This window comes from Cherax quadricarinatus, chromosome 2 (assembly GCF_038502225.1).
Source record: "Cherax quadricarinatus isolate ZL_2023a chromosome 2, ASM3850222v1, whole genome shotgun sequence".
Lineage (NCBI taxonomy): Eukaryota > Metazoa > Arthropoda > Malacostraca > Decapoda > Parastacidae > Cherax > Cherax quadricarinatus.
Genome location: NC_091293.1, coordinates 57,981,150 through 57,996,768, shown reverse-complemented (window position 1 = coordinate 57,996,768; position 15,619 = coordinate 57,981,150). Strand labels below are relative to the sequence as shown.

Genomic DNA, 15,619 nt, shown 5'->3' with positions numbered 1-15,619 from the left:
GTACTGAAAAGTTAAAAATAATGTCAGAGTTCCACTAAGGAGTTGTCTGTATTATTATTATAATCGAAAAGAAGCACTAAACCACAAGGGCTATACAACTGGAGTTGTCTGTAAATATTACAATTTTTTTTTTTTTTTTTTTTTTTTTGCAATTTTGAAGTTTATATTTTCCTATGCAGCAATATTTATGATATTACTTTTAATGTTATTAGTGCTATTATTTTAATGTACAATGGATTACTTGCTTGTGGCTTTTTCTCTGGTATTTTGTATACATTATGATGTATCTGAGCAAAATGAACAATTCACGTATTACATTACTATCAATGCTTTCACTTCATATACTGAGTGTCCTTAGTTCATTCCCCAGCTGGGTGGAAACACTGGGCATGTTTCATTATACCTACTGTCCCTGTTCACCTAGTCATAGGTAGGTACCTGGGTGTTAGCCGACTGTTGTGAGTTGCATCCTGGGGTACAAAATTGAACGACCCTAATGGAAATACGACAAACAGTCCTTGATGATACACACACTTATTTTGGTTATCCTGGGTAGCTAACCCTCTGGGTTAAAAAAAATTGAACAAAAATTATCCTTGGGAAACACTAAACCCATATGTATGATAATCTATGTAACTGTATTTGTGTATACCTGAATAAACTTACTTACAGAGCACATGGGGAATGTGAAGCAATATGATGTTTGGATTTTTAACCCGGGAAGGGTTAGCCACTCAGTATTACCCAATAAATCAATATATAATAATAAAATAATATCTATATTTCGTCAAGTACATGTACAAGGTATACAGTCCTAGCTGACATCAATGACATACTACTATATAGAAAGCCGCTTGTTATGCTGAGCATTATAGGCAAATTAGGTAAATTTTGTCCCAAGAAGTGACCCACATCAGTCAACTAACATCCAGGTACAGTACCTATTGACTGATGGGTGAACAGGGTCAACAGGTGTAAGGAAACACGCCCAATGTATCCATAACTAAGTGCTAAACCCTGGGGTCCTTCAATCTTGTCCCCCAAGATGCAACCCACACCAGCTAACTAACACCCAGGTATCTATTTACTGCTAGGTGAACAGGAGCAGCAGATGTAAGGAAACATGCCCAATGTTTCCACCCAAGCCGGGGATTGAACCACGGACCCTCAGTGTGTGAGGCAAGTGCGTTGCCAACTGAGCCAAGGAGGGGAACATAGTCCAATTTTTCTCACAAGAATATTCACCTGCATTAAGAAGCCTCCCTTAGGGGTCGCATATCACATAGACATAAAAGAATACTGTTACTTAATGCAGTTAGGTACCAATCTCTTACAAAATCTCAACGTAATGTTTGCAAAGACATAAAATAAATAAATAAATAAATGTTTTACTTCTAGATGTCTAGTTCATCTTCACACTGAACATTAAAATGGTATGAAATACCGACAGATTGTTAGGTAAGACACATATGCAACAGTTAGGTATCTTTATTTCGAAACGTTTCGCCTACACAGTAGGCTTCTTCAGTCGAGTACAGAAAGGTTGATAGAAGCAGAAGATACTTGAAGACGATGTAATCAGTCCATCACCCTTAAAGTTTTGAGGTGGTCAGTCCCTCAGTCTGGAGAAGAGCATTGTTCCGTTGTCTGAGACAACGGAACAATGCTCTTCTCCAGACTGAGGGACTGACCACCTCAAAACTTTAAGGGTGATGGACTGATTACATCGTCTTCAAGTATCTTCTGCTTCTATCAACCTTTCTGTACTCGACTGAAGAAGCCTACTGTGTAGGCGAAACGTTTCGAAATAAAGATACCTAACTGTTGCATATGTGTCTTACCTAATCATCTTCACACTATTGTGAAGAAACCGCTACTAAAAGTTTTGTACCCCGTTTCGTAATTTGTTTTAGTTTGTAGATGACAACCGTATAGATTTGTGAACGATTAATCTGAGATACTGATGTAATAAATGTTTTACTTACAAAGTAGAAATATACGAAGTAGAAATTAGTAATGGTGATGCCATTGTTGTGATCCAGCTGCTGCACCAACCTTGTACCTTACTGCCCATACAGCTTTACGGAATTTTTCATCAAAAAAACAATGAAATGGCTTTAACTGAATAAGTAATCTAGGAAAGTTAATAAGTTTTCATAAAAGTTCATATATACGTTATTTTTTATAAAGCTTCTATACAATCATCTATTTAACCCAAATCATGAACATTAAAATGGTATAAAATGCCGACAGGTTGTTAGGTAAGACAAGATAAGATAAGATAAGATTTCGTTCGGATTTTTAACCCCGGAGGGTTAGCCACCCAGGATAACCCAAGAAAGTCAGTACGTCATCGAGGACTGTCTAACTTATTTCCATTGGGGTCCTTACCTGGAGTTTACCTGGAGAGAGTTCCGGGGGTCAACGCCCCCGCGGCCCGGTCTGAGACCAGGCCTCCTGGTGGATCAGAGCCTGATCAACCAGGCTGTTGCTGCTGGCTGCACGCAAACCAACATACGAGCCACAGCCCGGCTGATCCGGAACTGACTTTAGGTGCTTGTCCAGTGCCAGCTTGAAGACTGCCAGGGGTCTGTTGGTAATCCCCCTTATGTGTGCTGGGAGGCAGTTGAACAGTCTCGGGCCCCTGACACTTATTGTATGGTCTCTTAACGTGCTAGTGACACCCCTGCTTTTCATTGGGGGGATGGTGCATCGTCTGCCAAGTCTTTTGCTTTCGTAGTGGGTGATTTTCGTGTGCAAGTTCGGTACTAGTCCCTCTAGGATTTTCCAGGTGTATATAATCATGTATCTCTCCCTCCTGCGTTCCAGGGAATACAGGTTTAGGAACCTCAAGCGCTCCCAATAATTGAGGTGTTTTATCTCCGTTATGCGCGCCGTGAAAGTTCTCTGTACATTTTCTAGGTCGGCAATTTCACCTGCCTTGAAAGGTGCTGTTAGTGTGCAGCAATATTCCAGCCTAGATAGAACAAGTGACCTGAAGAGTGTCATCATGGGCTTGGCCTCCCTAGTTTTGAAGGTTCTCATTATCCATCCTGTCATTTTTCTAGCAGATGCGATTGATACAATGTTATGGTCCTTGAAGGTGAGATCCTCCGACATGATCACTCCCAGGTCTTTGACGTTGGTGTTTCGCTCTATTTTGTGGCCAGAATTTGTTTTGTACTCTGATGAAGATTTAATTTCCTCATGTTTACCATATCTGAGTAATTGAAATTTCTCATCGTTGAACTTCATATTGTTTTCTGCAGCCCACTGAAAGATTTGGTTGATGTCTGCCTGGAGCTTTGCAGTGTCTGCAATGGAAGACACTGTCATGCAGATTCGGGTGTCATCTGCAAAGGAAGACACGGTGCTGTGGCTGACATCCTTGTCTATGTTGTCCCCCAGGATGCGACCCACACCAGTCGACTAACACCCAGGTACCTATTTGCTGCTAGGTGAACAGGACAACAGGTGTAAGGAAACGTGTCGAAATGTTTCCACCCGCCGGGAATCGAACCCGGGCCCTCCGTGTGTGAAGCGGGAGCTTTAGCCACCAAGCCACCGGGCCACCACAACACACCACAAGACACATATGCAACAGTTAGGTATCTTTATTTCGAAACGTTTCGCCTACACAGTAGGCTTCTTCAGTCGAGTACAGAAAAGTTGATAGAAGCAGAAGATACTTGAAGACGATGTAATCAGTCCATCACCCTTAAAGTTTTGAGGTGGTCAGTCCCTCAGTCTAGAGAAGAGCATTGTTCCATAGAATGAAACAATATGGAGATGAAGTGACAGGATGGAGCCTTATACAGCGCCAAGAGGTGAGACGTAGGTCACTAGAAGAGGTAAGAACTCAGATGTTGGGAGGTCAGGTCCCTCTCAAATCCAGCCGTTCTCACTAGTAGAGGTTGTCGAAGTTGATTGTAGGTCTGTACCAAGATACCCTTGTGTTGCAGTGTCTGACAGATTGAACATTAAAATGGTATAGAATACCGACAGGTTGTTAGGTAAGACACATATGCAACAGTTAGGTATCTTTATTTCGAAACGTTTCGCCTACACAGTAGGCTTCTTCAGTCGAGTACAGAAAAGTTGATAGAAGCAGAAGATACTTGAAGACGATGTAATCAGTCCATCGATGTAATAAAGATACCTAACTGTTGCATATGTGTCTTACCTAACAACCCAAATCATTTTGGACTCAGATGGCAGAATCAGCCATCTGGCCAGCTAATAACTCGATGCTCATCATTTATTTAGGTACAGGTACATAAATTATCATTCATAAGTAACATATGTGTAAATTACCTAGGATAACCCCCAAAAGTCAAAATTAACTTTTTTCCATTGGGATCCTTGCTGTACTAAGAGTCGTAGCAGTTAACATTGCTATTATGCACCCCATACCCATCCTGTGGGCGGTAGTCACCCCATACCCATCCTGTGGGCGGTAGTCACCCCATACCCATACTGTGGGCGGTAGTCACCCCATACCCATCCTGTGGGCGGTAGTCACCCCATACCCATCCTGTGGGCGGTAGTCACCCCATACCCATCCTGTAGGCGGTAGTCACCCCATACCCATCCTGTGGGCGGTAGTCGCCCCATACCCATCCTGTGGGCAGTAGTCACCCCATACCCACCCTGTGGACGGTAATCACCCCATACCCATCCTGTGGGCGGTAGTCACTCCATACCCATCCTGTGGGCGGTAGTCACCCCATACCCATCCTGTGGGCAGTAGTCACCCCATACCCATCCTGTGGGCGGTAGTCACTCCATAACCATCCTGTGGGCGGTAGTCACTCCATACCCACCCAGTGGGTGGTAGTCACCCCATACCCATCCTGTGGGCGGTAGTCACCCTATACCCATACTGTGGGCGGTAGTCACCCCACACCCACCCTGTGGGCGGTAGTCACCCCACCACCCATCAGGTCGCTTGTTCTATCTAGGCTGGAATATTGCTGCACACTAACAGCACCTTTCAAGGCAGGTGAAATTGCCGACCTAGAAAATGTACATAACGGAGATAAAACACCTCAATTACTGTGAGCGCTTGAGGTTCCTAAACTTGTATATCCTGGAACGCAGGTGGGAGAGATACATGATTATATACACCTGAAAAATCCTAGAGGGACTAGTACCGAACTTGCACACGAAAATCACTCACAACGAAAGCAAAAGACTCGGCAGGCGATGCAACATCCCCCCAATGAAAAGCAGGGGTGTCACTAGCACGTTAAGAGACATTACAATAAGTGTCAGGGGCCCGAGACTGTTCAACTGCCTCCCAGCATACATAAGGGGGATTACCAATAGACCCCTGGCTGTCTTCAAGCAGGCACTGGACAAGCACCTAAAGTCGGTACCTGACCAGCCGGGCTGTGGCTCGTACGTTGGATTGCGTGCAGCCAGCAGTAACAGCCTGGTTGATCAGGCTCTGATCCACCAGGAGGCTTGGTCACAGACCGGGCCGCGGGGGCGTTGACCCCCGGAACTCTCTCCAGGTAAACTCCAGGTATAGCTACTGCACGATAACTGAAACGAAAATGGAAGGCTCCTTAGCTGAGCAGTGTAAACACGCCTCTGACCCTCAGCAGTTAATGAGCTGACCTGCAGGAGCGTCGTAAGGAAAAAGGCCGCTCTGGGTGACACCATTTAGGGGGTGACACCACAGAGCCTCTAAAGAAGGTGACACTAATGCACAAAACAGTGCTGCACCAACATAAGAGAAGAATCCTTCGTTTCTGTATAGCCTATTATATATTAACAAAGTAGAGATAAGCCTGTACAGGGAAAATCATTGATTTTGATGATGTAATAGATGATTTTGCATAACTGAAGGTAAGGAAATGTAAGATCAGATTCAGAGATGTTACCTGTTCTCAAGGTCAGATCGGAACTAGTGTTTCTGATATTGCTATGTTTTTCTTTATTTTTCAAGTTTTTTTGTTTTTGTTTTTGCATTGTTGAGGATGAATAAATCTGTTGGCTGTACTCAAAGTGGTATTTCAGTTATGTTTCCTCAATATTACTACGTTTATTTATTTTATCATTAATAAAGTTGAGAAGTATTCTCCTGTGAAAGTAAAAACACATGTGCAACATCTGGAAATCTTTAATGTAGACGTTCCGCCATCCAGTGGCTTTATCAATACAAATTCTAGGACATAATTGGAAGACTGTAGAAATATATACAAAAGATGAGGTAATCAGTCCCTCAGCCTAGGAGTTAGTGTTAACAGCATCGTGGTGGAGGAGAATCTCGTTTATGGCCCTTAAACGTTCTCATTGCTAAACAATTGTCACTAGTCATGCAGTATTGACATAACTGGAGTTTACCCCCGCCCTTGAAATTAATTCATGAGGGTGACACCAAAGATGCTGCCCGGGGTGACACCAGAGATTCCGCCCCGGGTGACACAAACTCGAGCGACGCCTCTGCGACCTGATAGGTGATGGATATCCGGGCCGGTTTTAAGACCCAGTCCACTTCTGAGTCCAGGGACTGGACCGCAATTTTGATAGCTGAACACGTTACAGTTGTAATGAACTGTTTACATGTTTATATCCGGTCACAATCGTAATGAGTTATTTATAAGTAAGTTTATTCAGGCATACACAAATACAGTTATATAGATTATGGTACATAGCAGTATATTTGTATACAGCAGTATTCCAGCCTAGAGAGCACAAGCGATTCAAAGAGAATCATCATGGGCTTGGCATCCCTAGTTTTGAAGGTTTTCATTATCCATCCTATCATTTTCCTAGCAGATGAGGTAGATATACTGTTGTGGTCTTTGAAGGTCACTGCCATGGTGGTCCGGGTGTCATCCGCAAAGGAAGACACGGAGCTATGGCTTACATCTCTGTCTATGTAGGAAATGAGGATGAGGAATAGAATGGGAGTGAGTACTGTGCCTTGTGGAACAGAGCTTTTTACCATGGCTGCCTGGGACTTTACTCTGTTTACCATTACTCTTTGTGTTCTATTTGTCAGGAAGTTGTAGATCTATCTACCAACTTTTCCTGTGGAAAATAATGTATTTTCCAGAAAAAATACAGTGTATTTTTTATGTAAATTAGTGTAGCATACTGTATTTAATAAAAATTTATGTCATAAAAAATGGGAAGCCTGTGCCTGTGCAGAGAGGGACTCGCCATTGTGTTTTGAATGAGCCAAGGAAACATTAGTGAAAATAAGAATTTTCGTGCTCTAGAGGTTAAAATTGGGCTGACACCTCTCAAATAGGAGCCGAAATTGTTGGATGTGCATTCCTGCATAACTTGAGATATCAGACGACTGGACAAGACAACTCCAGGAACCTCAGATAAGCTATCTAGATTTGTGTTATAATTCTGGCCAGTATTTTCATAAATTTAGTTAGTGAGGTTTTCTGAATATGATACACCTTGATCTCCAGTCAAATTGGTGAGTAATTTTAAGATATTCTCCTTCTGTTATGTAAATATGTATATATATAATCCTTTATTAATTTAATATACAGTCCACAAATTTATATATTTACCAGAATTCCTGGTGATGCATACTTCATTTGTAATTAATAGGTCTAGAGCAACTTATGGATAAGACAGTTGTAGGTTTCGAAGGGGGACATTTTTGCGACCTAGGTGTCCCAAATTCCAAATAATAATTATCTTTGTTATCATTTACTGTTATGTACATAATGAGTTACATTCAGATAAATGTAATTTTCCACATTTAATTTGCCCGTTGGTCCTTCTTGAACTGGAGGTAATTAGTGAAGTCATTAATTAGTTAATTACTTAATAATTATATGTGAAATGACAGAAGGAGGTGGATGTTAAGTTCACAAATTTACTTAATGTGTAGTGGATTATGATTATTACAATATTAATTTTGCTATGCCAAATTCTGGCAAGGATTTATATTAATTTGTATAATATTAGTTTTTATAAGCCAAGTCTGTCTAAAGGTTTGTATTAATGTACATTTAAAATTTACATTATAATTTTCTTACATGTGTTATTACTAAGCTCAAGTGTAACTAACGTTATTAATGCATATTTAAAATTTATATTATAATTTTCTTACATGTGTAATTACTAAGCTCAAGTGTAGCTAACATTATTAATGTGTATTTAAAATTTATATTATAATTTTCTTACATGTGTAATTACTAAGCTCAAGTGTAGCTAACATTATTAATGTGTATTTAAAATTTATATTACAATTTTCTTACATGTAATTGCAAAGCTCAAGTGTAGCTAGGATTTATTCAAAGGTAATTTGTACTATTTACATTTACAAAGTGCATAATTTAGTACATAATCAGTGTTAATTAATTAAGTTGAATTTAATACATTGCATCATGGCTGAAAATGAGGAAATTAATATAGAAGACAAACATATGGAATATAGAGCAAAGAAAGCATCACTGCAAGCTAGAAAGGGTCATGTAACCAAGGCATATAATAAATGTTTGGAATTAATGAATCAAGAAACTGTGAATACTGATGATTTAAAATTGTATTTAGATGCTTTGGGGAATAGATATGATTCATACAAATTATATTACAACAAATATGAAGGAGATTTATTAGTAAACTGTGTAGATGAGACTGAAGTAGATCTTATGATTAATCAGTATTATGAATTAGAGGAAAAGATTCTTGTAAAAGTCAGGCCTTGAATAAATTAAAATGTGTAAACCAGGCAGTTAATCAATCTGCTCCAACAAATAAGATGTCTTTACCAAAACTCCCAGAATTATGTTTACCTGTATTTAATCCTGGAGAGAATTGGGAGGAGTTTTAGTCAATTTTTAAAGCAGCTGTGCATGATAGGAGTGATCTAGCCTGTGTAACTAAATTATTTTGCCTCAAAGGACAGATTAGAGGAGATGCTCACATACTCATACAAGCCTTTCCCAATGTAGATGATTCTTACAAGGAAGCAGTTGACTTGTTGAAAGTCACTTATGGTAATATAGAACAAAGTAGGTTGGATCTAGTGAATATCATTGTTAATTTAAAATCTCCAGATCACACTTACAAAGGTTTACAGCAGTTTAGAGTTAAACTGGAGAGCACTCTCAAAACTTTAAGTAATAACTATAATCTGAAGGAATCAGACTGGTTATTGAGTGCCATGGTACAGAATAAATTAAACTATAAAACACATGAATGGCTCTCGAACAAATATCACAAGGGTTATTTTGGTCTGGAGGAAATAAGACTAGGTCTACAAGAATTAATTGTGCAGTTGCAGACCAGCCAACTAACTCATTTTAAAGATGCAACACATAATAGCTCTGGGGTATCTGTCAAGTTTCACAAAGGGAAAAATTATCCCAATGTTAATAATCAAAATTCATTTCCTAAAGAGTTGCACTAGAAGACAAAAAGAATGCAGATGTAATATATACAGACTTTGCAAAAGCCTTCGACAAGTGTGACCATGACGTAATAGCGCACAAAATGCGCGCTAAAGGAATAACAGGAAAAGTCGGTCGATGGATCTATAATTTCCTCACTAACAGAACACAGAGAGTAGTCGTCAACAGAGTAAAGTCCGAGGCAGCTACGGTGAAAAGCTCTGTTCCACAAGGCACAGTACTAGCTCCCATCTTGTTCCTCATCCTCATATCCGACATAGACAAGGATGTCAGCCACAGCACCGTGTCTTCCTTTGCAGATGACACCCGAATCTGCATGACAGTGTCTTCCATTGCAGACACTGCAAGGCTCCAGGTGGACATCAACCAAATCTTTCAGTGGGCTGCAGAAAACAATATGAAGTTCAACGATGAGAAATTTCAATTACTCAGATATGGTAAACATGAGGAAATTAAATCTTCATCAGAGTACAAAACAAATTCTGGCCACGAAATAGAGCGAAACACCAACGTCAAAGACCTGGGAGTGATTATGTCGGAGGATCTCACCTTCAAGGACCATAACATTGTATCAATCGCATCTGCTAGAAAAATGACAGGATGGATAATGAGAACCTTCAAAACTAGGGAGGCCAAGCCCATGATGACACTCTTCAGGTCACTTGTTCTATCTAGGCTGGAATATTGCTGCACTCTAACAGCACCTTTCAAGGCAGGTGAAATTGCCGACCTAGAAAATGTACAGAGAACTTTCACGGCGCGCATAACGGAGATAAAACACCTCAATTACTGGGAGCGCTTGAGGTTTCTAAACCTGTATTCCCTGGAACGCAGGAGGGAGAGATACATGATTATATACACCTGGAAAATCCTAGAGGGACTAGTACCGAACTTGCACACGAAAATCACTCACTACGAAAGCAAAAGACTTGGCAGACGATGCACCATCCCCCCAGTGAAAAGCAGGGGTGTCACTAGCACGTTAAGAGACCATACAATAAGTGTCAGGGGCCCGAGACTGTTCAACTGCCTCCCAGCACACATAAGGGGGATTACCAACAGACCCCTGGCAGTCTTCAAGCTGGCACTGGACAAGCACCTAAAGTCAGTTCCTGATCAGCCGGGCTGTGGCTCGTACGTTGGTTTGCGTGCAGCCAGCAGCAACAGCCTGGTTGATCAGGCTCTGATCCACCAGGAGGCCTGGTCACAGACCGGGCCGCGGGGGCGTTGACCCCCGAAACTCTCTCCAGGTAAACTCCAGGTAATAGGTGCATATCAAGTAGCAGGAATCGGAAATAATGATTCTCCACAAGGTAAGAAGAATAAGTACCCTACTAAGGGTAGCCAAGTTAATAAGAAACCAGTCAAAGAAAAGAGAGATTGTCTTTTCTGCAAGGGTACTCATTTTTCTAAGAATTGCAATGCATACAACTCATGGAATGATAAAGTTGAAAGATTGGAGGAACTTGACAGATATATCAGGTGTTTAGGTAATCACAATGTAAAGGATTGTCATGCCAAATTAAACAACTGTTATCAATGTCACAAAGGAAGACACCATATAGTCATGTGTAAGGGTCTATATGACAATGTTGATAATAATGATAATGTTGACAATCCTGACAACAGTGGCTTATGTAAAAATTGCTGCTAATGTTAATAATGATGGTTTTGCTGAAGTAACCTTATCTGTGTTACAGGTAAAAATTGATGATAAAAGGCATAAATCAAAAAATGTAAATTCATTATTGGACCAGGGTGTAGTGATACTGGTCCTGTGGGGAGCAGCAGCAGGATAATACTGCACCACCTCTAGGGGCCCTTAACAACAACAACAGTTTGGTGTGTGTCATGGGCACCAACACATGGTGTGTGATTCTCTCCTACTTTATCCATTTATAAGCGATGCAGATTACATGGTGAGTTTAAATATGTGGCCTGTAGTTATAACTTTTCTCTTGACATATGCAAGACATCACCATCCCTGTAGAAGCCATTATTAGATGTACTAGTCATTATATTTTGTTGTTGCAGAAGTACTATGAAGATTCTATGTTCAATAAAGCCTAGAGATAAGGCCTGTGTTTCTATCACAACAATTTATTGAACATAGAATCCTGGGCTACCTGGTGGTGATCCTGCGCTAGACTACATCACAACATGGAGCGTTTACTGAAACCTGAGAGGCTAGACTGTGACCCCAGCTTATCAACGGCTGCTCAGGAATGGAAGCACTGGTTTAAGACTTTCGAAAACTTCTTGGGAGCCCTTCCTAAAGAAGATCTAGATAAACTAAGTCTGCTCATCAATTTTGTGTCACCTAAGATATATGAGGCTATTTCTGAGTGTAATACCTACGAAGATGCTATCAAAACCCTCAAGTCTCAGTATATTAAACCTACAAATGAAATCTTTGCACGCTATCGCCTTGCAACTCGCCGCCAGCAGATTGATGAGTCCTTAGAGGAATACTTTCAAGCACTGAAAATTTTAGGTAAGGACTGTCACTTCCAAGCAGTGACAGCTGCTCAGTATTGTGAAGAGTCCATCAGGGATGCTTTTATCAGTGGCCTGCAATCACCAATAATAAGGCAGCGTTTATTGGAGAATAAAACTCTCGACTTAGCCGCTGCCTTTGACCAGGCAAGAGCTCTAGATTCAGCCCAGAAGAATTCTGAAGTATACAGTACCACTCAGCCTTCTCGAGTGGTAAGTGCTGCAATTCCTGACCAAGACTCTTGCAATGAAGTTACTGGGGAACCTGCCTCAGTGACAGCAGCAGCAGGTACGGTGTGTTTCTTTTGTGGTTTTTCAAGACATCCACGTCCAAAGTGTCCTGCTCGTGAAGCAATGTGCCATAAATGCCACAAGAAAGGTCACTTTGCTAAAGTATGTCGTGCTAATGCATCAACAAGAGCTAGTGCCTCCACACATTCCAGTGATCATGCGACTCTAGCAACAGTGACTTCTGCGGCTACTCCAAATTCACTGTCAAAGGTAGTTGTGAAAGTATTCATCAAAGGAACAGAAGTAGATGGTCTTATTGATAGTGGCAGCTCAGAGAGTTTCATCAACCTTGACTTAGTTAAACGGCTCTCCTTGACTCTACATCACTCATCAGGTACCGTTTCCATGGCATCAACATCTCTCTCTATTCAGACCTTAGGGTTTTGTAAGGTAAATCTCAGAGTTAATGGAAAGGATTATCAAGATGTACATTTAGCTATTCTGCCACAACTGTGCTCTGATGTTATCCTTGGTCAGGACTTTCAGAAGCTGCATGGTAGTGTCACCTTAACATATGGAGGTGAACTGCCTCCTCTTGTCTGTGGACTTAGCACTTTAAGGGTAGACCCACCAAAGCTGTTTGCAAATCTTACCGCGGATTGCCATCCTATATCAGCTAAGTCACGCCGCTATTCTTATGAGGATCGGATGTTCATTGAGAAAGAAACTCAGAGGCTGCTGAAGGAGGGTATTATAGAACCGAGTGATTCCCCTTGGCGTGCACAGGTTGTTGTTGTTAAAGATGGTTATAGGAAACGGAGACTGGCTATCGATTACTCTGAGACAATCAACAAATTTACACTTCTTGATGGGTACCCTCTACCTCGAATTGACGATACAGTGAACAAAATTGCTCAGTACTACGTGTTTAGCACAATTGATCTGCAGAGTGCCTATCATCAAGTCCCTATAAGGAATGAAGATAAACCATACACAGCGTTTCAGGCTAGTGATGGCCTGTATCAGTTTACCAGAGTCCCTTTTGGAGTCACCAATGGGGTAGCCTGCTTCCAACGAATTATGGATTCACTCATTCAGGAAGAGCAACTCATGGGAACCTACGCGTATTTAGATAATGTTACCATTTGTGGCAAGACCCAGGAGGAACATGATGCAAACCTTGATAAGTTTTTGGAAGCCGCCAAGAAGAAAAATATCAGTTACAATGAGGAAAAGTGCACTTTTTCAACTAAAAGGCTTAGCATCCTTGGTTATGTAGTGGAAGGAGGTTCAATATTCCCAGACCCTGAACGACTACGACCTCTACGGGAACTTCCAATGCCTCAAGACAAAAAGTCACTCCGAAGAACTCTTGGTCTCTTTGCTTATTACTCACAATGGATCTACAACTATTCAAGTAAAGTCCGCCCATTGAGTGCTACCACATTTCCTGTGACAAAGGAAGCAGAAGCCGCTTTCCATACTCTCAAACAGGACATTGAAAACTCAGTAGTTCAAGCCATTGATGAGTCCCTACCATTCGAAGTGGAAACGGATGCATCTGACATTGCCATTGCTGCAGTCTTATCTCAGGCAGGACGACCAGTAGCCTTCTTTTCGAGAACTTTTCAAGGATCAGAGAAATGTTATGCTGCTGTAGAAAAGGAAGCCCAGGCCATCATAGAAGCAGTTCGCCACTGGAGGCATTATTTAACTGGTAGACATTTCACCATAAGGACTGACCAACGGTCCGTGATGTATATGTTCGACAAGAGGCACAAAAGTAGGATAAAGAATGACAAGATATTACGCTGGAGGATGGAACTATCGTGTTATGACTTTGATATTCTGTACCGACCGGGTCAAGAGAACATCTCACCTGATGCATTCTCTAGGTCCCACTGTGGAGCAGCATGTCATGATTTGCAATCACTCTCAGCTCTCCACAAGGCTTTGTGTCACCCAGGAGTTACACGCCTGTACCATTTTGTCAAATCAAAGAACATGCCCTACTCAGTGGAAGATGTGCGACAAGTGATCAGAGCATGCAGAGTATGTGCAGAGTGCAAGCCAAACTTTCATCAGCCAGAGAAGACTCATCTCATAAAATCCACCCAGCCTTTCGAAAGATTGAATATAGATTTCAAAGGACCTCTACCAAGCACAAATCAGAATAGGTATTTCCTTAACATAGTAGATGAATATTCAAGGTTTCCCTTTGTATTCCCCTGTGCAAATATGGCTGCTTCAACTGTTATTAGTTGTCTTTCACAGTTGTTCTCTATTTTTGGTATGCCAGCTTATATCCATTCAGACAGGGGATCCTCGTTCATGAGTAACGAACTTCAGGAGTTTTTGGCTAGCAAAGGTATTGCCTGCAGCAGAACAACAAGCTACAACCTTCAAGGCAATGGTCAAGTGGAGCGGTTCAATGGTACTATATGGAAGGCAGTTACAATGACATTAAAGTCGCGCAATCTACCTGTTCAACACTGGCAAACTGTCCTACCTGATGCTCTTCACTCTATTAGATCACTGCTGTGCACAGCTACTAATGCAACCCCTCATGAAAGACTCCTCAACTATTCACGTCGTTCCTCTACGGGAGCCTCCGTGCCCACTTGGTTATGTCATCCTGGACCCGTTCTCCTGAAGAGTCACCGTAGGATGAACAAGACGGATCCTTTAGTGGAAGAGGTAGAGCTCCTGCAAGCTAATCCACATTACGCCCACATTCGCTACCAAAATGGTGAAGAGACTACAGTATCTACAAGACATTTAGCCCCAGTTGAAATCCCTATTAGTGTGGAATCTCAAGATACACCAATAGATGTGAAAGATGCTTCGTTTTCTCCTGGAAAGCCCCTTGAGACTACCCCTATGGAAATAGAGGATTCTGCTCCAGCAGTTAATCAAACCCCGCTGGAAAATATCGAACCTGGTGAAGAGGCTCAAGGGCTACGAAGGTCGGGACGTGTACGTCGCCCACCTAACAGTTTGGGAGATTACTGTCTCTGATATTTTAGAAGGGGGAGATTGTAGTGATACTGGTCCTGTGGGGAGCAGCAGCAGGATAATACTGCACCACCTCTAGGGGCCCTTAACAACAACAACAGTTTGGTGTGTGTCATGGGCACCAACACATGGTGTGTGATTCTCTCCTACTTTATCCATTTATAAGCGATGCAGATTACATGGTGAGTTTAAATATGTGGCCTGTAGTTATAACTTTTCTCTTGACATATGCAAGACATCACCATCCCTGTAGAAGCCATTATTAGATGTACTAGTCATTATATTTTGTTGTTGCAGAAGTACTATGAAGATTCTATGTTCAATAAAGCCTAGAGATAAGGCCTGTGTTTCTATCACAACACAGGGATCACAGCATACTTTCATAAAACGTAAATGTCTTGATGGTATGAAAGTACAGATGGGAGATCCCACAACTTTAAAATTATCTGGTTTTCTCTCCGATAAAAGGTCTCAATTGTATGACA

General features: G+C 41.5%; 1 protein-coding gene across 8 annotated transcripts in view; it reads right to left on the bottom strand.

Moving 5' to 3' along the window:
• Positions 1 to 2,105, bottom strand: part of LOC128684094 (enoyl-CoA delta isomerase 2-like) — a 132,132-nt gene extending 130,027 nt beyond the window's left edge. For 3 of the 8 annotated variants that reach the window (XM_070088441.1, XM_070088449.1, XM_070088485.1), the window contains exon 1: positions 1,986 to 2,105. In XM_070088441.1, coding sequence (XP_069944542.1) covers positions 1,986 to 2,074 — 89 coding nt within the window. In that variant the 5' untranslated portion in view covers positions 2,075 to 2,105. The other 5 variants (XM_070088478.1, XM_070088467.1, XM_070088472.1 and 2 more) reach the window with 5 other exon arrangements.
• Positions 2,106 to 15,619: the final 13,514 nt, after the last annotated feature.